The sequence below is a fragment of the Thermobia domestica genome, chromosome 8, assembly GCF_964235325.1.
Source record: "Thermobia domestica chromosome 8, izTheDome1.hap1.1, whole genome shotgun sequence".
Taxonomy (NCBI): domain Eukaryota; kingdom Metazoa; phylum Arthropoda; class Insecta; order Zygentoma; family Lepismatidae; genus Thermobia; species Thermobia domestica.
Window position 1 is genome coordinate 235,275,306 of NC_137461.1, and position 25,086 is coordinate 235,300,391.

General features: G+C 36.6%; 1 protein-coding gene across 4 annotated transcripts in view; it reads right to left on the bottom strand.

The window, feature by feature from the left end:
- Positions 1-25,086, bottom strand: part of Ac78C (adenylyl cyclase 78C) — a 636,268-nt gene that overhangs the window by 183,552 nt on the left and 427,630 nt on the right. For all 4 annotated transcript variants that reach the window (XR_014132796.1, XM_081769540.1, XM_081769538.1 and 1 more), the window contains 2 exons: positions 5,933-6,080; positions 688-1,074 (listed from right to left, as the gene is read on the bottom strand). Coding sequence is in view for 3 of the 4 variants with exons in the window: in XM_081769540.1 (XP_081625666.1) it covers positions 688-1,074; positions 5,933-6,080 (535 nt within the window). In the remaining variant the exon portion in view is untranslated. The remainder of the gene's footprint in view (positions 1-687; positions 1,075-5,932; positions 6,081-25,086) is intronic.

Sequence of the window (25,086 nt, forward strand, 5' to 3'; positions counted from 1 at the left end):
ATATATTAAAATGCTAGGTTTATATGTTTGTCCCCAATTCTTTCAACAATGAGATCTCAAAAACCACAGTGTTAGAAACGTGCCATTTTCTCTGGTGGATTCCAAATTTTGTGTAGATTATCCAGTTCTCATTCAAATTTTCAACAACCGTGTCGCTATTGTCCTATTCAACATTTTAGAAACGTTTTGAACCCATAAGATTAACATTGTTGCAGGCCGAAACTACGGTGTTAGGCAACCAGTAGAGAAGTTATGTATGGCGGGTTGACGAACATTGTACGCGCTTTGCTTAAATCTGAATGGTAAAACCTATTTATTGCATGCTGGGAACTTCAAAGTCTTCAAGAGACGTATCGGGCGGATATGGATTTATTAGAAAAATATTTCCACTTGATATCATGTTACTTCTATAAATTTGCAACAAACTCACTGCAACATCTATACATATCAATTCACTTCCTTTGTGAGTTTCCTATCTTTTACTTGTATGAGTAAGGAGACATGCAGAGTGGGAGGACATTCATGGTCATAACAGAACGATGCGCTAAGTAGACAGCGCAGGTTCATCTAGTCCTATTAGTATTATTATTTTTTAATTTCTTACATGTATCAGCGTAAATTGGTTTCTACTTGTATTCGGAATTTTCTTATGTTAGTAAATAGTAAGTTAGAATCTTTTATACAAACCTTGCACGTTCAGCAGAAGCCATGTACACAAGGCACCATAATGTAGATAGTTATTGGCAAAACATCGCCACCAACCGAGAAGGCAAATCACTATATTGACCACCATACAACAGACAGTAACAGCAACTGTTGCCACCGGTTGTCGCAGACTGTCTAGTGACACGTAAACCACGATGAGAAAAAGCTTCAAAGCAAAATCCACAACGTTCACAATGATTAGCGACCGTTGGCGTTGTCGATGTGAGTAGCGCTGATATGCCATTTCCAGATGGCGCTCACGAAAGCTGTTGGTCAGAGAAGGAAAGTAGATACCACGGTATACAACACCTCGCTTGAAGTTCATCCCAGTTGGATCGGCATCACGGACCGACAGAGCTGGCTCCAAACCTGTAATCATAACAGATTGAAAAAACTTTTACTACTCATGTTTTATATTACATATATATTTATCTGCACATTTCAACTATTTCTAAGGCAGAACACATTCCGTTACTTGTTATAGCGTCAACAAGACAGTCATTAACGGAGTTAATAGTCTCATAGTGTTATTTTGAATCCCATATTTTAATTGTAATTTCATGCATTTTACTCGAAAACAACCGTATACATCTACAAAATCTCCAAATTTGAGAATAAATAAGACTCCAGGATTAATTTCTAATTATACTGCTTACAGACCGCCACATGATGTGAATGGAAAGTCCCGGAAAATATGTTAGCCGTTAGACCGGTTGTTCAGAAGAGAAAGCTGGCTGTGTCCTTTGTAGACCATCAAAAGAAGATCTCTCTATCTGTAATCAGTGAAGCTTCACAACCTGATAAGTAAGAATATGTCACCGTGATTGTGATAATGGAAATATCATCCTTGCTTGTCAGACTACCCACAGTGCTATTGAGATTAGCGGGTTAGTATAAATCTCAGGATGCAAAGTACTAATTTGTCCATTGGATAATACAACGATACAATAACTTTATACTAGGCAATTCTTCACTTTCGGACATTCATTCGTCTTACTAAAGTTTGAGTGAGGAATGAAGGGTGATGGGAAATGGAAAAATTCAAACTTCAATTTTCACGTTGTGTATACTGTGATAAATCAAACCTATGAAACTACTACTTGTTTTTTATGCAAATAAATTATTGCAACTTTGCTGAAGACCGTGCTGTGAACGACAGATGGCACCTCTACAGAAGATCAGGATGTAATTAAAATTTCTGTCAAGAAGATACTATTTTGTAGTTATGTACAGGTAATCGTTAAGGAAGTTGAGACTTCTAAAAGGAAGACTTTTACAAACTTGAAGGTTTACAGCAAATATTTATGCACTTTTTTTCTTACAAAGGAAACAAATAATAAGAAAAGAAGACTTGCTAGTAATGTCAAAGGTAAAATTATAATATTTTATAAAGATGCTGACAGGATTGCAAGCAATATTTTCAGTTTGAGTTTTTTTTTTTTTTTTTTTTTTTTAATATGGTACTAACTCTGAAAAACTTATTAAGTTCTTAACTTTCCAGGACACACTCACATATAAATACACAGACATATGAACTTCGTTCCACAAATAAGCCATCTGTGCTGTGAAACTTTCTTCCAAAGAAGATTTAGTGAACCGATCGATTTCCTTATAATATCCTTTTCAAAACGCATTATAAGAGACAAAGTTTTTCAATCATGAATAATATAGCATCTAAATTGTGTTTGCTGTAAGAATAGACAACTAAAATGAATATTTTTCTAATGGCCAGTAAAAATGTTTAAAATGTGTCGCATAAATTTAATTACGATTTATTAGTAAAAAGAAGATCAAATAAATAAATATACATCAATTTAAGATAACAGTTAACATATATATATATATATATATATATATATATATATATATATATATATATATATATATATAGGGGCGGATCCAAGGGGGCTATACCCCTCCCTTGATCATATCCTGAATTCGCTACTGTATATATATATATATATATATATATATATATATATATATATATATATATATATATATATATATATATATGGTGGAACAAAAAAGCAGAATCAGTTAGGGTTGCATTCCAGTGCAAAGCTGAGGACCAGAAAAACAATTTATGATGCGAAAAGTGGAAATAAGAACGTTATCTACTAACTGAGAGCACATGCCATTCGCTCAATGAGTCGCATAAGCAATAATATCAGCCCGAAAAAAGAGATTCTCTGGACAGGTTTCTGTGTAATGCTTAATGGACGGTACAAAGGTAAACAAATCAAAATCGTTGATTCATAAAAATTTAAAAAAAATATATTTTATGTTGATCATTACATTATCACAGCATAAGGAAATAGTGGGAAGACTATCTGAACTAAACATCTTGTCTAATAAATATTCTGTCGAGTAATTGATACGGAAGAAAAGTCGCGAAAAATAACGGAATTGGACCCAAAGTATTTCAAGTGCCAGACTATGTACTCGTAATAAGTATCTTAGGGCCTTTTTATTTATGCATTCATCTTTCATTACAAAAAAGTGTTAGGCCTACTAACAAAAAACTCGATTTTTTTATTATTGAAACGCACATCAACTAACCAATGAATTATACCTACCCATCTAAACAATGGTTTCAACCTTGTTGGAACATTAGTTTTGCTATAACGCAGCGCGCTCTCCAGTAGAACAGATACGTGCTTAGGAAGTAAGACCTACGTAGTTAGTCAATTGAGACAGTTCAAGGGTGATTGTAAACATTAAGGTTTATTTGCGCTTGACAAAGGTAGGATCATGAACCCCAGAAAGCTGATTCCTCGATCATACCAATGGTTTCGCTATTGAGTTTCTGAAAGCACCTGTTGAAATTGTACCAAAATTGGTGCAAAGAGGGACAAGTAGAGGACCGTCAAAACTGCAGAGGACGCCGCAAAGTTGATTGTTGAAATGAGCGTTGCATTCAGCAGCTCGTAAGTGTACAGGTGAACATTATGGAACAGCTAACCATGCAATATATTTGTCGTCAAGTAGTAAACATATTTCCTATGTGCACATGTGATGTACGCTTGCACTTATAGAAAATTCCAACCAGCGGCGCAACTAGGCTAGTTGTCGCCCAGGGCAAAACTCACCTTAGCGCCCTTCCCCCTGATCAACTACACCAAACCCCTCCCCGACTACACCTGATATTGGCATCACACAGTAAGTCTCCTATTACACTCTTTCTTCAAATGGTCCTATTCCATTGTTTCTTCAAATGGTAAAGCTGGATTTCAAAATTTCAGTACATAATGTAATTTTTAGAGCAAGATAAAACACCAAACTTATTAGTACTTGAATGCCAAATAATCAGAGTAGCAAGCTTGACATATTCTTATAGTCTTATCATAATAACTGCAAATCATAATGTTTTAGGAATTATATTGTGATATGCATATATGTAGAATAAATCAACAGTCTGTTGCTTTAGAATAGAATATTTAATTATGACAAACAGTCAAGCTATTGTCTCGAGTATTATACTCGAACATTTTGCAAATCTCTTAAATCGATGTATGATAAATGAAAACATAAAGATCTGGAACTAAAATTTAACTTTGTGGGCTCTTTTGACTGCAAAGGTGTTTACAATGTCCTCAAAAGATAGCTTTGAAGCTAACTTACGCTCCATGAAAATGATCCTAAAGTTGGTGAGTAGTTGTTGTCCTGTTAAGTTCCTGAGGTAATTTTTTTATGATCTTTAGTTTGCTAAAACTCCTTGCCTTGCCTTATAGTGAAAATAAATATTTGCCCAGTTTTGCGCCCCCCCCCAATCCGGCGCCCGGGGCAAAGCTCAGTTTGCCCCCCCCCTAGTTACGTCACTGATTCCAACAGAATTTCTTAATATCGCCTGCTACTCATCAAGGTTCAAGCAATAGAAACGATTCACCTTATGCAACGAATACACGAATTAGAATATATCAGATGAAAAAAAAGTTCTGCTCGCCTGATGAGTCATGAGTTTTACTCCACTCCATAGATAGGCCTATGTGTTTGGCGAAAACTCCATGAGGCGCTGGAGACTTTCTGCATGGCATCAATAGAGCAGATCGGTGACAACGAGTGTATAGATAAGATATGTATCTTAACGTAGCAAGTACTAGCACCTCTAGTAGTTGTATACTAACACATGACTGGCATTCGATATCCTGGTCTCCTGGCAAATTGGACACATCCTACATTACTTGGTTTTCTCAGTGCAATGATATCTTCTAAGATGATATACATATAGCTATTGCTTATGTCAAGTGAAGAAAGGTTCGAGGAACACCATTGTGTTGAAAATGAAATGCAATCTTTGAGTTTTACGTCCCACGGTTATGCCGGTTAGGCTAAAGGAGATGGTGAGGATGAGTAACGAATGAAATAATAGAATGAAGAAAGTGGGAGAAAACGGGAGAACCCCGAGGAAACCCACGCACACAGTGTTTGTCCACCACAAAGTTCACTTGGCGGGGGCTGGGATCGAACCCGGGACCCCAAGCACCAGAGGTGAACGCTCTACCACTGAGCCACATTGTGGTTCCATAATTATTAAGTTTTAATTTTTATCTTTACACATTCTTATTTCTTAAGATTTCACCTTCAACAAAAACCTCACAGAAGTGAAATAGATATTTATTATGGTTTTATGCAAATTTGGTATTATAATTTAAACATTGCAATTTGAGTAACAAATATTTCATGATATCATTTAACAACAAGGGAACGCAATATGATGTATAAGTTTTTTTTTTCTATTTTCTTCGTAATGACATTTTAGTAAAATCATTATTCATACAATCCTGGCTCACTATCATACAGCCAGGAAACAAAATGAGTAAGTATAAACACGTAGGAGTACATTAAAAACGGAATATATCAACTTCCCATAATGATGTGGCCATTATGGATTATTGGGAACAATCATGTGTGGATTATATTTACCTCAAGGAACATTAAATACTAGAAAATAAACATATTTTAGGATGTTGAGTTCTTCGGAGTTGTCCACGAATTCATGAAAAATAAGGATTTGTCATTCCTGTTGCAATAAGTTGCGTAATTGAGAAGTACTATGTTTCGCCCTTAATCACTTTGAGAAATACTATTTAATGTAAATAATAACACATTTTAAAGCTAGTAAATGTATTACAATTATTTTTCAACAAGGATATACAATTCTGCTTTGTATGTTACACAAAGAGTTTCCTAATATATTAATCAAAACGTCACTGAATAAACCTACTTTTATGAGCATATCCGTCTTCTACTTTATTGGGTGTGGTGCCGTCAACGTTGAAAATCCCGCCTGTGGAAGAAAGTGGCCCCATTGGTAGTTCCGTATCACACTTATTTCCATCCAATGGAGGAGCAGAGAACTCGTAAGGATAGTCCTGCATAAGAAAGACAAAAAAGAAATAACATTAATGTATAATACCCTTTAATACAATTTATGTAAGTTTAAATGCAACCACAATGAAAACAACGGCAGACCAAACCAATCATACATAGGTGAATGACCTGTGACGTTACAGTTTTCTGATCATATTCTTACGAAACCATAAAGAGAACAAGGAGCAAACGACGAACTTTGATTTGATAAACTATATTGTTAATAGACAAACTACAACATGCATGGCGTAGTCGATGTTTTGCAGAGACACTACTCGTAAGTCCATCACTGCTCGTAGACTGGCAAGTTATTTCTTTCCCCTACCCCGTCTTCTCTCATCCAATGCTCCACCTTTCAAGCTAACTGACCAGAGGACATGACAGTCAAGCCGAGGCAAAGTGAGGCAGTAGAAAGTGAGGAGAGAGAGGCATGAGTGTGTTGACACAATCACAACACTGGAGATCCTTTTGTCTAGTACGTGTTCGGGTGAATATGTGATACGAGATCTTCTTCCATTGTTCACATTTTCCTGCCTGCATTGCGGCTCGGCTTGGGTGCAGTAGAGTCATTTAAGAGTTTTCCAGAAGGAACACTATTATCCACCGAGTTTTACGTTCGTTAGTATACAATTTATTAAAAAGCATGTTTTTCTCAAACTTAGGCGGGGTATCGCAAACAGGTCTTCTCGGGTTAACAGCCAGGTGAAAACAGTTATTTCTTTTAACTTTTCGAGGGCTGGCATTGTCCTTATCTTCAGGCAAATATGATGGGGCAATGGAGTTCGTGGAATATGTACTTCATGTGTGCGTGTGTGGTTGGACTCTTCTGATTGGTGGTTGCAATGGCGGCTTCTGATTGGTACTTGCCGCCATTTCAACCACCAATCAGAAGAGTCCAACCACACACGCACACATGAAGTACATATTCCACGAACTCCATTGCCCCATCATATTTGCCTGAAAATACGGACAATGCCAGCCCTCGAAAAGTTAAAAGAAATAACTGTTTTTACCTGGCTGCTAACCCGGCAAGACCTGTTTGCAATATAACACCAAGAAAGCTTCAATGGATATTTTAGGCAGGGTAATTGCTCGCCTGCTCCCCTCAAATGACGCCCCTGCTTGGCTATCCTGTCCTCTGGTCAATATGCAGCTAGCCTTATCGTAAAAATGTGTACCTACTCATACACCAGTCAGCTGGAAATTGCTGAATGAAAGGATATTTGAAACAGCGTTTGGAAATCTAGTAGTAGATCACCAAATGTAGCGATACAACACGCTAAGTATAAACACATGTGAAACGTTCTGGGTATTAAGGGAGAACTCAATAAAAGGGATTGTTGCCCCTTCTACATTCAATCTGAACGCTAGAAAAGTAATCGTCTATTTGTGGTGTCCCTAGCAGTAAAAGCAAACAGATCTGAACGGCCAGTTCTCGTGCCTATAACAGGTTGACACTCAAAAATCTGGACATCGATAATACGGTTCATTCAAATTTCCTGCAAAGATTTCAGAATGCATTTTGAAATTTACCGCGTTGGGATGCCACTATTTTCTGGAGGTGCCGTTTATGTTTGGTGGCGCTGTAATCGATAATCAGTTATTGGATACTGTTTTATCCAGTTCCCCATTTTCGAGTGGAATCAAGAGCTCTAGGGAGAGACCATTTTCATCACTTATATTTTCAAAAATTGCGGAGGGAAAATTCTGAAACTTTGAAGCAAGGATGTTATAAAATAGAGGATCTGCCCATACAACAAAATCGTGAAGCCATACGTCACAGTTTCGTCACACCTACTCTGCCCACTCCGCGCCACTAAAATCGCAATGTTTCGAGCCAACGATCATGACGGAAACGAGAGTAGCCAATCAGACGTGCCGGCTCTCACGATGCTCGGTTGTTTTTCGGCTTCATTGAGTTCATATGATGAAGATAGGTATGAGCAGATCCTCTATTTTATAACATCCTTGGTTTCAAGGGATTTTTCCCCCTAGCATCTCTAGGTAAAGGATTGGTTGTTGCTTGCCCCTGCTAACAGGCATTTATGCTCATTCGTTCTCATTTTATCAGTTATTATTTGCTAAGTTTTGTTTCTTCAAAAGACTGTGTAGGTAGTCATATTCTGTTCAATATGTACAGTACTATAATCATTCATATGTTATTATTTTCATGAATACGACATTCAGATATATATTCAATGAAATTAATACAATATTTTATTCACCCTTATTCCATTTACACTGACCAGTATCTTTATATGCACTTGTACGTAGGGAAATAATACATTATAGATATTACAATATGTCATTGATATATAGGGCTCATTGGACAACACGCTGCTCATGTCTAGCAACTGTCCTCGGTTGGTAGAATTGTTACGTGTAAATTCGGTTGCATGTGTCTAGGCGTTTGACACCGACAAATAGGATTGATATTACCTAATGATGTGGTGTCGCAGTTAAGGGTCTATTTACGTACATATTCTGATGACTGAATATACATACATCTACATATTAATCCTACTATATGGTACCGTACAGCAACCAGTTGTTAGCTTCTCAAAGCGTACCAGTTGTCAGTGCACTGCCCAACTGGTCAGTACTTAAATAATAACTATAGAGTTATAACTCTATGACAAATTGTTTCGGATTATCACAGTATTAGGTTATTTACATCAATCGTCTTTGCAATATTCTTGGTTGAGAGCAAAATGCGTTTTATTTTTTGTCACTTTTATTTTCCTTTCGGAATCTGTGCTCCACAAATAGCTTGCAACACGTAATAAAGATTTATCGATGGAATTTTCTAGGTTCATTTGTCATGAGATTTCCGTCGCTTACTGAACCGCATTGACTTCGGAAATGGTTACTACCAACGACAGCTATCTCTGTGTGTTACATGTGAAGGAGAAATGGAGTGAGAGACTCTACCATCATCACTTCATTAAACACATTCGCAAAGGCGACCTTAAAAGTAAATTTAGCTTTAGTCACAATGACAACCGACGCTCCATTGCACATATTCAAGGCTACGCTATCCGAGTAAATGGTCATTTAAAATCATTGATCCTTTCTATTTGCTTGTATGTATCAGGCCGAATACTAGCACACAACGCTTGTGAAAAGAAAACTAAATCAGACATACTGAAATACTCATATTCGGATCTGGGGGTCAACAGAATATGCAGATTGCCCTCATCAGTGGTCTAGTGGCTAGGACGTCCGGCTTTGAAGCACAGGATCCTGACTTCGATTACTAGTGAGAGAGAATTTGAACACAGTAAGAAGGGTCAGATTCCATTTGAGTGAACTTTAGGTTTCGTATAGTCGGTGTTGAAAGGGACGGTAAACTAAGGACATACCAAAAAATATGCTAATAAATAATTCTGCAGGCATATTTTGAAGAAATAGATAATCGAAGGGACTAAATCAAAGACTAAATCAAAGACTTAGTGTTCAATTTTCAATTGAAAGATCTAAACAAAATAATAATAATAATAATAATAATAATAATAATAATAATAATAATAATAATAATAATAATAATAATAATAATAATAATAATAATAATAATAATAATAATAAGAAGAAGAAGAAGAAGAAGAAGAAGAAGAAGAAAAAGAAGAAAAAGAAGAAGAATGTGTGTCTCCACTGGCCACAATATTGACAAGACTTCACGCTCATTGGTCCTCAGATAACTTTATCAACTTGACACACATGAAGAAGATATTTCCTTTAATATCATATATCACTAACAACTTTCTATCCATACCATAACTTATAGTTTTTCCATCCCATAACTTATAGTTTTCTTTCCATTCCGTCACCTATAATACTTTTCCCATCTCATCACTTACGTTTTTTCTATCCCATCATTTATAGTTCACATTCCATTGCATCACTTGTAGTTTTCATTCCATCTAATCCCTTAAATAGTTTTCATCTCAAACTGGAAGCAAGGTTTTCTCAGTGGTAGGGCCCTCACCTCTGATGCGAATAGTCTTTCGTTGAACCTAGACTGTAAGAGTGTATTGTGAATAACATAGTATTCGTGTGTTCTCTCGGGATTACTCTTTTTCTCACAAATTGTTATTCACCAATTTTTTTTTTTTATAAAGATCATTCGCTTTCATGAATCATCCATCTGCTTTAATATAAAGAGCATAACTGTAGGACATTAAAATTTTCATATTTCTTTCCAAATTGTCCTCTCACCACACCGGCTATCACTACACAAAATACTTTTTGTTGAAACAGTGTCCTAATTGTTTTATCTTCTTTTCTATTACTTCCAATATTATTCTTTTCTCCCCTATAATTTCTAGCACTGCCTCATTGGTTTCTCGTTTTATCCAGCTATTGTTCATTTTTCTCCTCACTCACATTTCCAATATATCTAATCGTTACTCAATGTTCTCATTCCGCTCCATACCATACAATGTCTTACAAGAAACACTTTAAAAGAGCTCTTCACCAACAAAATATGCTTCTTTTTTTTCCTTTAAACTCACCGTGAAGTATCATAACGCCACTTGACAAAAATGTATGACTTGTGCTAAAACACCTCCTCAATTGCATATGTTCTCACTTGATCATTACACTCACTTGAAGTGCCAGAACGCTTTTCTTTTATACACAGTATGCGTACTTACACAGAGCTCTATTTCCTTCGTTTGTGATAGTTTAATACAAAAGACAAACACAGAGTGTTTCAATTATACTTATTAATTTGATTTTGTATAGTGAAATGATTTACTGTTGTTATGTATTTGCATAAAATTAACTGAAACACTTCGAGTGTCATCCCTCACATTTTTTATTAAATACCAAACGTTCTGACGCTATATAGGACATCTCTCCTTTGCTTCGTAGGCCATGCATATGCATATTGACTTTCAATATGAGTAGTAAAGAATTGATTTAGCGTTAACCGGCTACGTATTTGAACAGATAGGATTTTAATCGTTTAGAATAGTTTGGTCAAAGCTAAAACATTTTCTCGTCATATAGGCATATATTGGCATTTGTTAGACTTGGGGGCGCGGTGGCTCAGTGGTAAAGCGTCCACCTCCGGTGCTTGGGGTCCCGGGTTCGATCCCAGCTCGCGCCGTATGGACTTTATGGTGGACAAACACCGCGCTCGTGGGTTTTCTCGGAGTTCTCCCGTTTCCTCCCACTTTCTTCATTCCACCATTTCACTCATCTCTCATCACCGTCTCCTTTAACCTACCCGGCATAATCGTGGGACGTAAAACTTAAAGATTTCATTTCATTTTCATTTTTGTTAGACTATTAACGATTAAAAACTCTTTTGTATATAAACACTTAAATGTTTAGATATTATTTCTAACGGTTATGAATCTATATGTATTACTGAATTGTTATACAAGTATATGTTTCGTAATTTCCAACATCGTTTTCCACTAATTTCTGTAGTAAAATCTTGCTTGTCTCCTAGGAAGTTGACTTTGGCACTCCAAATAAAAGTAGTTCGCTGTTAAAAACATCTGGGTTTCGGCATCAAGAGTTTTGGCATCAAGTCATTTTTATTTTATCTCCATATCCATGTTTTAATACTACCAACGTACTATTATTATTAAACTTCCAAACTATGCTATGCACAAGTGTCGAAAGTCTTACAGAATGGCTATGCTCGTCAACCCATTCGTCTGTCTGTCGAAAGGTGTCATTACAAAAATGGTAAGAGATATCAAGAAGCGGTCTTTTGCAATTGATTCAACGTCCCAAGAATAGCTTTCATCTCCTTCGGTTCCTCAATTTAAATTGGAAGTGATTCAAATTAACCATTACCGGCTTCAACGTTTATCGCCATAGAACGAAAACGATAACAGATAGCGAGACAGCAGTTCTCTCCAATCAATTCAGGGTGTCAAGAGAGCATATCATTACAATCCGTAACATTCTACGTAGCCAAAAGTGGTTGAAATTTACTATTACTTCCGGTTTGAAGGCTGATTTCACAACAGAGCAAAAACGGTTGCGTTAATGAGATGCAGTTTTTCGCAATCGTTCAGCGTCCTAAGAAATGTTCCATCTTCTTTGTTAACCCTCTATTCAAATTGGAAGTGGTTCGAATTAACCACTTTCAGTTTTAACATTTATCACAATAGAACCAAAATGGTGTTAAATGCCGACAAAGTGTTTTCTGTAATCAATTCACGGTCTCAAGTAAACATTAGGACGACCTGCAACACTTTACCGAAACTGGAAGTTGTTGAAATTTACTAGTACTCTCAGTTTCAATACCGAGAGCAAAAACAGAGATATATAGAGAGGCTTTTTTTTTCAATCGATTCAACTTCCCAAGAAAGAGTTCTATTCCTTCTCTTAACCTTCTATTACAACCAGAAGTGGTTCAAATTAATGATTTCCGATTTCAATCTTTATCGCCATAGAACAGAAACAGTAAAAGCTAGAGAATAATGGCTTTTTGATATGAATGCTGCGTCCAAGGAACGGGTTCTATTTTTGATCATGTTAATCTATTGTTACCAGTAGTCAAAGATGTACTACTTCATGTTTGAGTATTGAATTCGTACAGTCTGTAAGTCTACCATAGTTTCATACTGTGAAATGAAACTCGCTTATTATCAGGTATTCCGCTTGTTAGCAGGTCATGGAACGAATAGTAGCTCTTCGCCCTTGGATTATGATCTGGAAATGTTTCATCCATTTCCGATTCTATCTTTAGCATCTCTAATTCAAAATAATTTCTTATGTTCTTTTTAAATCATCGATCAGCTGTGTTCTTCTTCCTATTCCTCGCTTTCCTTCCATCTTACCCTCTATGACAGTATAAAGAAGGCAATTTCTTTGCAAGATGTCTCGAATCCAGTTGATCTTTCTACGAAGGATGCTGGACGAGAGCATCGTTTTCTTTCCTACCTGTTTTAAAACATCTTCATTTGTTACTCTCTGTGTCCATTTTATCTTCTCCATCTTCTTCCAACATCACATTTCAAAGCTCTCTGATTACATTTTTCTCTGACTTCCTTAAATGTCCAAGTTTCTGAACCATACAATTCCATGCTCCACATATAGCACTTGTCCAGCTTCTTCTTTAATACAATATTAAACCTGCTAGTTAAGAGTGATATGTTCTTGTTGAATGCATTTTACTACAGTAATTCTTGGCCTAATCGCTTTAGTACAGTCTCTCTCGTCAAAATAACTACCAGATATTTCAAATGACTGACCTGCGGGATATTCTCATTATTTTCCACTTGTCGATGTTGATTTCCATTCCATATGGTTTCCCCAATATCAACTATTCTGTTCAACATCTCCTATAACCCTTCCTCGCTTCTATCTATAAGCGTGTCATCCGCATATCTCACTTCATTGATAATCTGTTCCCCAATTTTGAAATCCTCAACTTCCATTAATGCTTCCTTCATTAAGTATTTACTGTAAACATTGAATAACAAGGGTGACATACTACATCCTTATCTGACTCTTCTCTCAATTTCCACACTGTTGATTTCTCGTTGATTCTGACGCAGTTTCACTCTTTGTTCTATGTACAGACTATGATTAAGTCGATGATTCTTACAATTGACCACGATTTTTTTTAAGTGATTCCAGATGTTTGGTCCAATTGACCCGGTTGAAAGAGTTTTACCAGTCTATGAAGCACAAATACAACTCTTCCTTTACGTCGAGAGCTCATTCTGATATAATTCTCATCAACCCTATAGCAATCCCTGGTGCCTCTTCTTTTCCGGAATCAAAACTGATCTCTTCCAATCTTTCTTCTATTGTACTCTCCAACCAATATGCACGCAATAATCTTTCCTGTATGGGATATAAGGCTAATTGTTCTCTGATCACTGCTCTTCTTTGCCAGCTTTCTCTTAGGTAACGCAACCAAGAAAATCCTTCGGACATAGTCCACTCAAGTATATCTTGTTCTTAAGTGAAGTCAGTACTTTCATTGCAATGTCTCCTAATCCCTTGAGCAGTCGTTGTCTCCAGCAGCCTTCCTCTTTCACATGTCTTTGATAGCTTGTAATAATTCACTTTTCAATATATTGAGTCCTGTGTCTTCTTCATCCGCTATGCCTCTGCTTCAATTATGAAATCTCTTGGGTGATTGTACTGATCATACAGATCTTCTATGTCAGGGATGCAAATAAGCGATAAAATTTTACTAGCCCTAGAAAAAAGCTACTTGCCCACATCTCACAATAAAAATCATTTACTTACCTTCGGTATGATATTAAATACGAGTGGACGAGTGGTTATTTGCATCCCTGTTCTATGTATTCCTTGATGATCAGTAACTACGTGACTTTATTGATCTTCGATTCCAAAAGTTTTGTATACTTTTGTTCTTCCACGCAATTCTTGTGCTTTCTGATATATCAGATCATATTTGTCACGACGTCGAAGTTGCACTATTTGTTTATATACTGCTTCAATGTACTTCTTTCTAGCTCTGTTACTTTCTCTTCTCAATTCATTATTCAGCCTTCTGTATTATTTGATATCCGTAGTTTTCACTCCTCTGCATTCCTCCCTATTCTTATATATATCTTCATTTACCCATGGTTTTCTCCGTACTCTTTCCATCCTGCCAATGTCGTTACTTAGTGTACCTAACAGAGTCTGCTTAACTTCTCCCAATTTTCTTTCACATGCCTATCCTAATGGTACTTACATTACCTGGTATAACGCGCCGAATGCAACAGAGTACAACGAAGATATAGAAAAAGTGCTATCATAATCACTGTATGATCAGTGCTAGAACGTATAAATGACGAATATCTTGAAAAGTAAGACTAAGAGAAAGATCATTTGTCATTACTATCTCACATCAAACAGTCCTTCTTTCTGTGTGACCCTCGTATATTTCCAGTTATCGTGTCAAGTTATCACTGATATATTTTCGCAACTCTACTAACTTCGCAACAATACAATTATAACATGGCATAGTTATTAGCAAGAAATATATTCTATTTCCTCTCCACATAAGACAGCTTGAAATGCGTTATAGGTCTATATCCTACAAGTGGTGATGAAAAAGTTGACTAAGAAGTATTAGGAAAAAAACAGGGGGAAAAAAATCAGCAGAAAGAGACGGAATGGCGCCTTGTTGAAGCCAGTTGCTGGACGGAAGAAGTGACTGATGACGTCGGAAATTTAAGAGAGAAAGATATCAACGTAAACAGTTTATTTGCTGAGCTGTCAAACAAATAAAAAAAAAAAAAGTTAGAAAGAATATAAATGGACGCAGTGTTTCCAACATATACATCAAAATTTTAACGCAAAACAAAGATTTTTTTTACAAAAAAAATGACAATATTATAGACTTTGCTTATTTACTGTAAATTGTCATTATACGCTCAAAATTTGTTTGATGTCTAATGGACATGTCCTCAATTAATCTCATTATTGGCTGAATTGAGGTTTTTGTAAGGTTCAGAGGTTTTAGGGTTGAGGTTACCTCTTAATTACATATCTAGTTTTTACTGTTTTCTTTTTAAAGTTAGCTAGTGCTTATTTGGAGAAACAAACTATGGTTTCTTGACCATGTATTTTGAAACCCATATTTGCCTTTCTGGTTTAACGTTCCACCATAATGTACCGAGGCTAAGGGAAGTGGTGATTTATTGTAATGAATGAAATGGTGGAATAAAGAAAGTTGGAGGAAACGGAAGAACCCAGAGAAAACCCACGCACACGATGTTTGTTCATCACAAAGTCCATTCGGCGCGACCTGAGGTCGAATCAGAGATCTTATGCACCAGACGTGAGAGCTCTGTCACTGATTTTAATTTTAATTTTTCTTATTCTCATGTTGTATGTAGATCAACTCTCACACTTGTATCTTTAATCAGTCTGGTCCATTTGGCAACTCCGAAGTGATAACGATTGGTAATTCTTACATATTTTAAATATAATTTTAAAACAAGCTGAACAATATTACAAAAAGAAATGTAACAATCATTTTACTGAATATTAAGTTTCTTTTTCTCGATGCTTGTCTTCTATGGGTCGTTTTCGACCAGAGGGGGGAGCACTGCATACTATTATATAATTGGGAAGAATCAAATGATTCCTCGTAACGCTTACACATTTCTCCCTTCCCTCAGGTCGATTTTAACCGAAGCCAATGATTCGCCAGTAAAAACTTTGATAAATTAAATAACACTATTTTGTGGAATAATGGATAGAAGATAAACTGTCGTTAACGAAAGATCAAGTTATAAGGTAAAAAACAAAGAAATCCATACACGCACACACACGCATGAAAAAATCTTCCAACATGCATTGAAAATGATAAAATTACAGGCAAGTTCATCGTGTATATGGCCTTGTTCATGCAGGTTCAAAGTTTTCAAAATTTTCTATAAACATGCATGATGGTTTGTCGTTCTTCACGCTTGTTTACCGTGCATGTGCTCGTTCATGCAAGTTGGTTGTTTTATATTTAGGTCCGCCAAATACGACAGCGGAAGAAATCACGTGATTCTTTCCTCCGAGTCATTATTCTAGTAAGTTGGACAGCAAGTTGCTACGTGTAGTGACAAAAAATTCTTTCAACATGCGTGATTAAACAAATCTTTCGTGCATATTGGTCATGCACGTGTGCGCGTTTATGGCCCCCTTAAGGGTAAATATGGGCTAATTATGTGCAGATGAAAAATTAAGATGAAAAGTTAAGTAAAGGTCCATAGCTCCAAAATTATGGGACCTACCGTAGTCGGGTCAAGACTTCACTTAGGAACTACAGAGTGTCAATATACAATGCAACCCAGAGTTTGAGATAGAACTTTTGAACCTCATGTGATACACAAATAATAGTTATACCAAAATGAAGCCTTGTTCATGCATGTATTTTTAAACAAGGAAGCAGCGATTGAAGTACACTAGGAACCACACAGTGCTGCCAGATGTAACCGAAGATCTAAATCATTTTTTTCTTTTTTCAAAACATGTAAATTGACTCATAACTCATACGTATGGATGTTCTGTCGTTAATTTTCAGTTTGTTTAGTCGGAATAGCTTGGAAACTATGGAAAAAAGAATTTTTCATTTCCACCGATAACTAATCGGATGAGGCCTCTATAAAGGTGAACTAGGGAAATCGTAGTTTTCAGAAATTAACACACTGAATTGGCAACCTTATTGATGTTTCAGTGCATCAAAAGGTGTATTAAGGATCTGTCTACATTATGTAATTCCTGAAAACAATGGAAAACAAACTTTGAAATTATCATGATAAAACGTTTACTTACATGCACCCGGCAACACTGCTACTATCAGAAATGAGTCACCAGCTCTACAGCGGATGCTGAGAGTGTCTCCTGTTTTGATTCAAACACTAGTTCACACGTTTCACCAGGTTCGTAGCAACTTTACGAAGATTAGACGTATTAATGTTCTCAATGGCACTCCGAATGTTTGTTTCCAGGTCTTGAATAGTTCAAGAAGTGTTCTTGTATACCTCTTGCTTTAAATAGCCCCATAAAAATGAATAGCAGTGTTGCCGAGTGCATGTAAGTAAAAATTTTATCATGATAATTTCAAAGTTTGTTTTCCATTGTTTTTCAGGAATTACATGATGTAGACAGATCCTTAACACACCTTTTGATGGACTGGAACATCAGCAAAGTTGCCGATTCAGAGTGTTAATTAATGAAAACTACGATTTCCCTAGTCCCCGTTACAGAGACCTCATCCCATTAGTTATCGGTGGAAATGAAAAATTCTTTTTTCTGCTCTATAGTTTCCAAGCTACTCCAATTAAACAAACTGAAAATTAACGACGAACATCCATATGTATGAGTTATGAGTCAAAAAAATGATTTACACCTTCGGTTACATTTGGCACCACTGTATGGTTCCTAGTGTACTTCAATCGTTGCTTCCTAGTTTAAAAGCATATGCGTGAACAAGGCTTCATTTTGGTATAGCCATTATTTGTGTATTACTTCAGGTTTAAAAGTTCTACTATCCCAAACTCTGGGTTGCATGGTATATTGGACACCCTGTAATTCCTAGGTGAAGTCTTGACCTGACTACGGTAGGTCCCATAATTTTGGAGCTATAGACCTTTAAAGTTCACTTTTTCATGTCTTCCGCAGCGTATAACTCCAAAGAAAACATTTGTGTACCCAGGTTGGTCTAAATATTTTTGTCTTATCTTGGTGTCAGGAATCACCTTCCAAACGTTGTCGATGTTGTTTTGAAACACACCGGATATGAAAAACTTAGCAGTCACATTCAGAAATCTTTAAATGCTGACACGAAAAAAGAAAGAATAGAAAAAAGAATCTTATTATGAATACTATCAGGGGCGGATCCAGGGGACGATCGGGGCAATCGCCCCCCCCCCCCCAGAAGAGGAAACTTTCTTATTTTATATATAAATAAAACCCATCCCAGAGTTTGGAACTCTTAAAAGTAGCTCTAAGTAGCAGTATTATAACCCACTGTCCCCCAGAAGTCCGTCCTGGATCCGCCCCTGGATACTATTAATATGAAGTAAGGTATCATTTGTCAAAATAGCTATGTCGTGAAAGCGTGTATAAAGTACACATAAGTTATTGTGCTGTACTGTGAAACTAATATTTTATATTAGCACATACACAGTTGTTGCTGCGCATAACTCTTCAGTTTGTGTTTCATTTGGTGAATTTATTTCAACATGTACGGCAGTGCATGGCAGCCAAGTTCCGCGGAGAAAATGAAAACTGGCCTGCACTGCCGTAAGCATATTATACACGAACAAGAGTTTTGGGTAAAATCGCCGATTTCGAGGCTTTGTAAAAACGGTTCTATTAAGGGTAGAAACATGAAATTTAGAATTTAAGGAGATATCCGAGAGATGTACTCATATGCAAAATCTCACATTCCTACCTTCAATCATATTCGATTTTGATTTGATTTGATTTTAGTTTAGCGTCCCTTTCAGCAGCGAGGCTATATGAGACGTGGACCTACTGATTAACGTGGAATCCGAACCACATGAGCTCCCGCCGGGAATCGAACCCGGGCCTCCCACGCCACAATCATATTCGAGTACTGGACCCCCAAAATATCCAGTTTTCAGGCTCACTGACTCACTCATCAAATTGATTAGGTACTTCCCAATGAGATAGAGACGTGAAACTTTGCATAAAGGTACCCTAAAATATCTTGAGTATGGAAAAAGTCTGAAATTTGAGAAATGTGCTATGGGAAACTTTTTATAGGCAAAAAACTGTCCTTAGCCAGGAAAAAAATCGTTTCACTCACTCACTCATCAAATTGATTAGGTACTTCCCAATGAGATAGAAACTTGAAACTTTGCATAAAGGTACCCTAGAATAACCTGAGTATGGAAAAAGTCCGAAATTTGAGGAATATTCTATGGGAAAGTTTTTAAAGGCAAAAAACTGTCCTTAGCCAAGCAAGAAATCGTTTCAGTCACTCACTCATCAAATTGATTAGGTACTTCCCAATGAGACAGAGACGTGAAACTGAGCACAAAGGTACCTTATAATAACTTGAGCATGGAAAAAGTCCGAAATTTAACGAATGTTCTATGGGAAACTTTTTATAGGCGAAAAACTGTCCTTAGCCAGGAAAAAATCGTATCACTCACTCACTCATCAAATTGATTAGGTACTTCCCAATGAGACAGAGACGTGAAACTAAGCACAAAGGTATCTTATAATGACTTGAGTATGGAAAAAGTCTGAAATTTAAGGAATGTGCTATGGGAATTTTTTTATAGGCAAAAAACTGTCCTTAGCCAGGAAAAAAATCGTTTCAGTCACTCACTCATCAAATTGATTAGGTACTTCCCAATGAGACAGAGACGTGAAACTGAGCACAAAGGTACCTTATAATGACTTGAGTATGGAAAAAGTCCGAAATTTGAGGAATGTCCTATGGTAAAGTTTTTATAGGCAAAATACTGTTCTTAGCCAAGCAAGAAATTGATTCACTCACTCACTCATCAAATTGATTAGGTACTTCCCAATGAGATAGAAACTTGAAACTTTGCATAAAGGTACCCTAAAATAACTTGAGTATGGAAAAAGTCCGAAATCTGAGGAATGTGCTATGGGAATTTTTTTATGGGCAAAAAACTATCCTTAGCCAGGAAAAAAATCGTTTCAGTCACTCACTCATCAAATTGATTAGATTCTTCCCAATGAGACAGAGACGTGAAGCTTTGCATAAAAGTACCCTATAATGACTTGAGTGCGGAAAAGTCCGAAATTTGAAAAATGTGCTATGGGAAAGTTTGTATAGGCAAAATACTGTTCTTAGCCAAGCAAGAAATCGTTTCAGTCACTCACTCATCAAATTGATTAGGTACTTCCGAATGAGATAAAACCGTGAAACTTTGCATAAAGTTACCCTATAATAACTTGAGTATGCAAAAAGTCTGAAATGTAAGGAATGTGCTATGGGAAATTTTTATGAGTGAAAACTGTCCTTAGTCAAGCAGAAATCGGTTCACTCACTCGCTCATCACATTGATTTCGTACTTCCCAATGAGATAAGATGTGAAACTCTGCATAAAGGTATCTTATAATGACCTGAGTGTGGAAAAAGTCCGAAATGTGACCGATGTGCTATGGGAAATTTTATGGGCGAAAAATTGTCCGTAGCCATTAGGTACTTCCCAATGAGATGAAGATGTGAATGTCTACACGAAAGTAGCTTATGAAATGAAGGCTTGAATATGAAAAATATCCGAAATTTAAGGAATGTGCTATGGAATTTTCTATGGGCAAAAAACTGTCCTTACTCAAACAGAGATCGGTTCATTTACTCACTCATCATTGATTAGGTGCTTCCAAATGAGATAGAGACTTGAAACTCTGCATAATGGTACCCACCTTATGTAATGACTTGTGTAAGTAAAGGTTCCAAATTTAAGGAATGTACTACGGGAATTTTTATGGGCGAGAAACTGTCCATAGCCATTAGATACTTCTTAATGAGATAAAGATGCGAAACTCTCCATAAAGGTACACTATAACGGTTTGAAAATGAAATTTGAGGGATTTGCTATGAAAAATTTTTCATTGGCAAAAAAACAGTCCTTACAATCAGAAATCGGGAACAATTCCGCTATTGAACACATCATGTGCATAGTGATAATGTTGTCAATCATCTGAGTGGTCGAGTTGGTGCCCTCCTCGCTGGTCTATTGGCTACCACGTGCGCCTTTGGTGTATGGGGTCCTGAGTTCGATTCCCGGTGGAACAGCCTTTGGAATCTTAACTCTCCTCGATGTTTCTGTGTTCGTGTCCCTGTCGTTCTAGGTTAATAGAAAAACGAGCTAAGGTCACTGAGAAAAATCCGTTATCCGGACAACGGTATAGTGTACAAATATACGGGATCCTTATGTTTACTACATAAATCAATACTTAATATACGTTATCCATATGCTACATACGCACTGCCCTCTTTCCCGCTTAGATGTTACACAATGTCGTTGCAGGATGTCTGACATCTAACAGTCTTCCGTACATTACGTACGTCAGCTATGTTACATACGGCCATCTGTATGTGAGATCCTGACCACCTACATACAGGCTTTTCGTTCGTGCGGAAAGTACGTTTATTCGGAACACTTATACGGAAAGTATGTTTAAAATATACTTTTTCATTTATACGTTTAGTGTACGTTAAGTCCAACAACTACAAAATTTACACATATAACAAACGTTTTTTTACGTACGCCACATACATTTTTTCTCAGTGTGCGAGTAAAATAAGTGAAAGCTAGTAATAAGTAGTTAAGCAAGTTAATGAGTCACGCTCTGTGAATCAATTAACTTTTAAAAACGTGGGCTAAGCACCTACATACTGCCGTAAATTTCGTGGTTGGAAACCCAGAAAAGAAAAGCCAATATTTTGTCTTTTTTCGGTGAAGATTTTTTCCTTTATTGCAGTCATTGGTATTAAATAGATATTGAAATTAATTTGATAAGTAAGATACTGTAGAGGTGAAAATATTTAAAATTAATGAAGTTTTCGAAGAAATGAGGAATTCAATTGTTCGAATTTATGTGAGACTAGCAACAAAATGTAAGTGATTTCGTAAATATATTGGTACCACGAGCTATATTATAGTTACCACAGTCGTTATGTAAAAATTGTCTTGATGCTTCCTGTCTCTATCTGTGAACAGTGTGAGAATCTCTTACGTACCAGTATTTTCATCAACAGTGAATTTCGTGCCTTTGCTCTTCATATTTCCTGAATTTGTCTTCCTGGGGGGTTCGCCCTCACACCCTCGTCTTTGCTTGGCCTACTTCCTCACACCTCTTAATCTTACAATTCCCGAATTTCAAGTTTCTTTTCCTATTTCAACTAAAGATAAGATTTTGTATTCCAGGAAAACGCCTATTTAAATAACATGATTTCTTCATCTCTCTTTAGACTACTTAAAAATTAAAAATATTCAATTTTAGCAATTTTTCTGTAGGTTAGTCCCAGGAGGCTACAATCGTGCCGAATTTCATCATTCTAATTCAGCCGGAAGTGCCTAAACATTTTGGGGTTTAGGAGACGTCCAATATAAATAACATGGAAAAGATTTTTCAGTTCGCCATAAAACCACTCTGAAGTTGGAAATTTTCATTTTTACTGACTTACTTAGGTAATACTAACGAAAACGTTGAAGCGTACCGAATTTCACGTTTGTATTCCAATTTCAAGTACCTAAAATATGAGATTATAAGTCCAAAAAAGGCCTATTTAAATAGCATGAGGAATTTCTTCCTCTCCCATTTAGACTCCCTAAAAATTAAAAATATACACTTTTGGCAATTTTTCTGTCGGTTAGTTCCGAAAAACTACAATCATGTCAAATTTAATCATTGTAGCCCTACAGAAAGTGCCCTATAATTTTGGGGTGTAAAAGGTGTCCCATATAAATACGTACCATGGGAAAGATTTTTCAGTTCCCCATAAAACCACTCTAAAGTTGGAATTGTTAGTTTTACTGATTTACTTAGGTAATACTAATAAAAACGTACAAGCGTACCGAATTTCAATTTTTTATTCCAATTCCAAGTTCCTAAAACATAAGATTATATGTCAAAAAAGACCCATTTAATTAACATGGGAAAATTCTTCAACTAGACCCATTTAAATAACATGGGAAAATTCTTCATCTAGACCCATTTAAATAACATGGGAAAATTCTTCATCATTTCAACTTTCCACGTCAACCGGAAGCACTCCTTTAATTTATGTCAGTTCATGTAGTTTTATATACAGTTAGGATATGTTGGTGGCAAATATTATTAAGTTTACAAGTTATTTGAAAGGTGTATATCATTGGAAGGAAAGCCCGAGGCAGTATGAAACTGCGCGACATGAACTCCGTAATTTCGCAATGTGGAAGGGTAGAGAACAACTAAGTATATTGAAACACCAGCCATGTCTAGTGATGTAGCAGCGAGGATTCAGCATCAAGGGTTTTGGGCCCTGTTGATACTCTTCGTATTTAGGTAATGAAAAATGAGATATTAGCGATCGTGATTTTGTAGTTCGGGTAAATGATATAGAATCTCGTTTGGACATAACTCTCTGACAGATATCTAATAGAATAAATCCTCCCTGCTGTTCTAATGGCTAGCATGTGCGCCTTTCTTGTACAGGCTCTTGGGTTCGATTCCCGGTGGGTGAGCCCTTGGGAACTAATGTTGCATGTAATACATTATGACTCCTTTAAAAATGTACAATTTTAAATTTAAATCCAGCAATATGCCACAATTGAGAATCCCAATATACGCTATTGACATAGTGAACTACAAAAAGAAGTGAAATAAGAACAAAAACACAGAGGTGCAAAAAGTGCAGCCAAGTTCGTCAGCCTCAAAAAGTGTTGAGATGAGGATGGATGAGCCAAGTTCCTTGGTCACTGCATCTGAAAGGAATACTGGAACTTGGCGTGAGGTGTCTAACATATTCGAATACATTAAGATGTCTGTTCCTAGTTTCACGACCGGGACATTTCAGCCCTAAGGCTAGTGGTGACCCAAAAATTCAAAACGCTCACAAACACCATCCCTAAGGCTCGTTAACATCATTTACTTTAACACTTCTTGGAGGAATATAAGTTTTCCTTGTCTGGGTTTCGAACCACCAATCTTACTGCAGTATACTGTATATGCGCCTTAGCAAAGTTGATATTCTTAAGGTTGATAGTGGTCCCAAACCCACCACGCCCACCACCACTATTCCTAAGGTTTCTTAACATCATTTTCCTTGACACCTCGCGCCAAGTTCCAGTGTTCGTTTCAGATGCAGTGACCAAGGAACTTGGCTCATCCATCCTCATCTCAACACTTTTTGAGGCTGACGAACTTAGCTGCACTTTTTGCACCTCTGGTGTTTTTGTTCTTATATAGTTAATACGATAATTTTCATTTGATAAATCAGAAGCATTATGATCTTCTTTTGCATTGTACAGCCAACTACGAAAAGAAATATTGCATGAAATATCACTTTCTATCAAGTATTTCAGCCTATCCATTTCGAAACTTAGTCGATTTCCCTTTTATGTGCCAAGTGTGTTATCTGTTATGGCAGTGGCGAATTTACGATTTTGTTTCGGGAGGGGCTTTGCTAACTTTCGGGGGGTGGTGCTTTGCCTGGAAATCTGAAAATTCTGCAAGATATTTCATTTATTTTACTATACTAAGTAAGATTTCGAAGGGCTTAAGCCCGGAAGCCACCCCCCCTAAATACGCCATTGTGTTATTGTCACAAAGTAAAACCAGAACGGGTATTTCCCTAATGTGAGAAAGACTAAAGTGTCACATGGAGAGGCCACTGTCCTATGCTACTCAATCATAATAATTCACTCCTTTACTTTAGCAGAGCCACAATTTGGAAACACTGCAGATAAAATTCATCACTCTTAATCGAATATGAAAGACATGTACAGAATACATACCAGGAATGGACAAAATTTTCCGAAATCCGGATTCGGAATTTATTTTCCGGAAACGGATATTTCACTT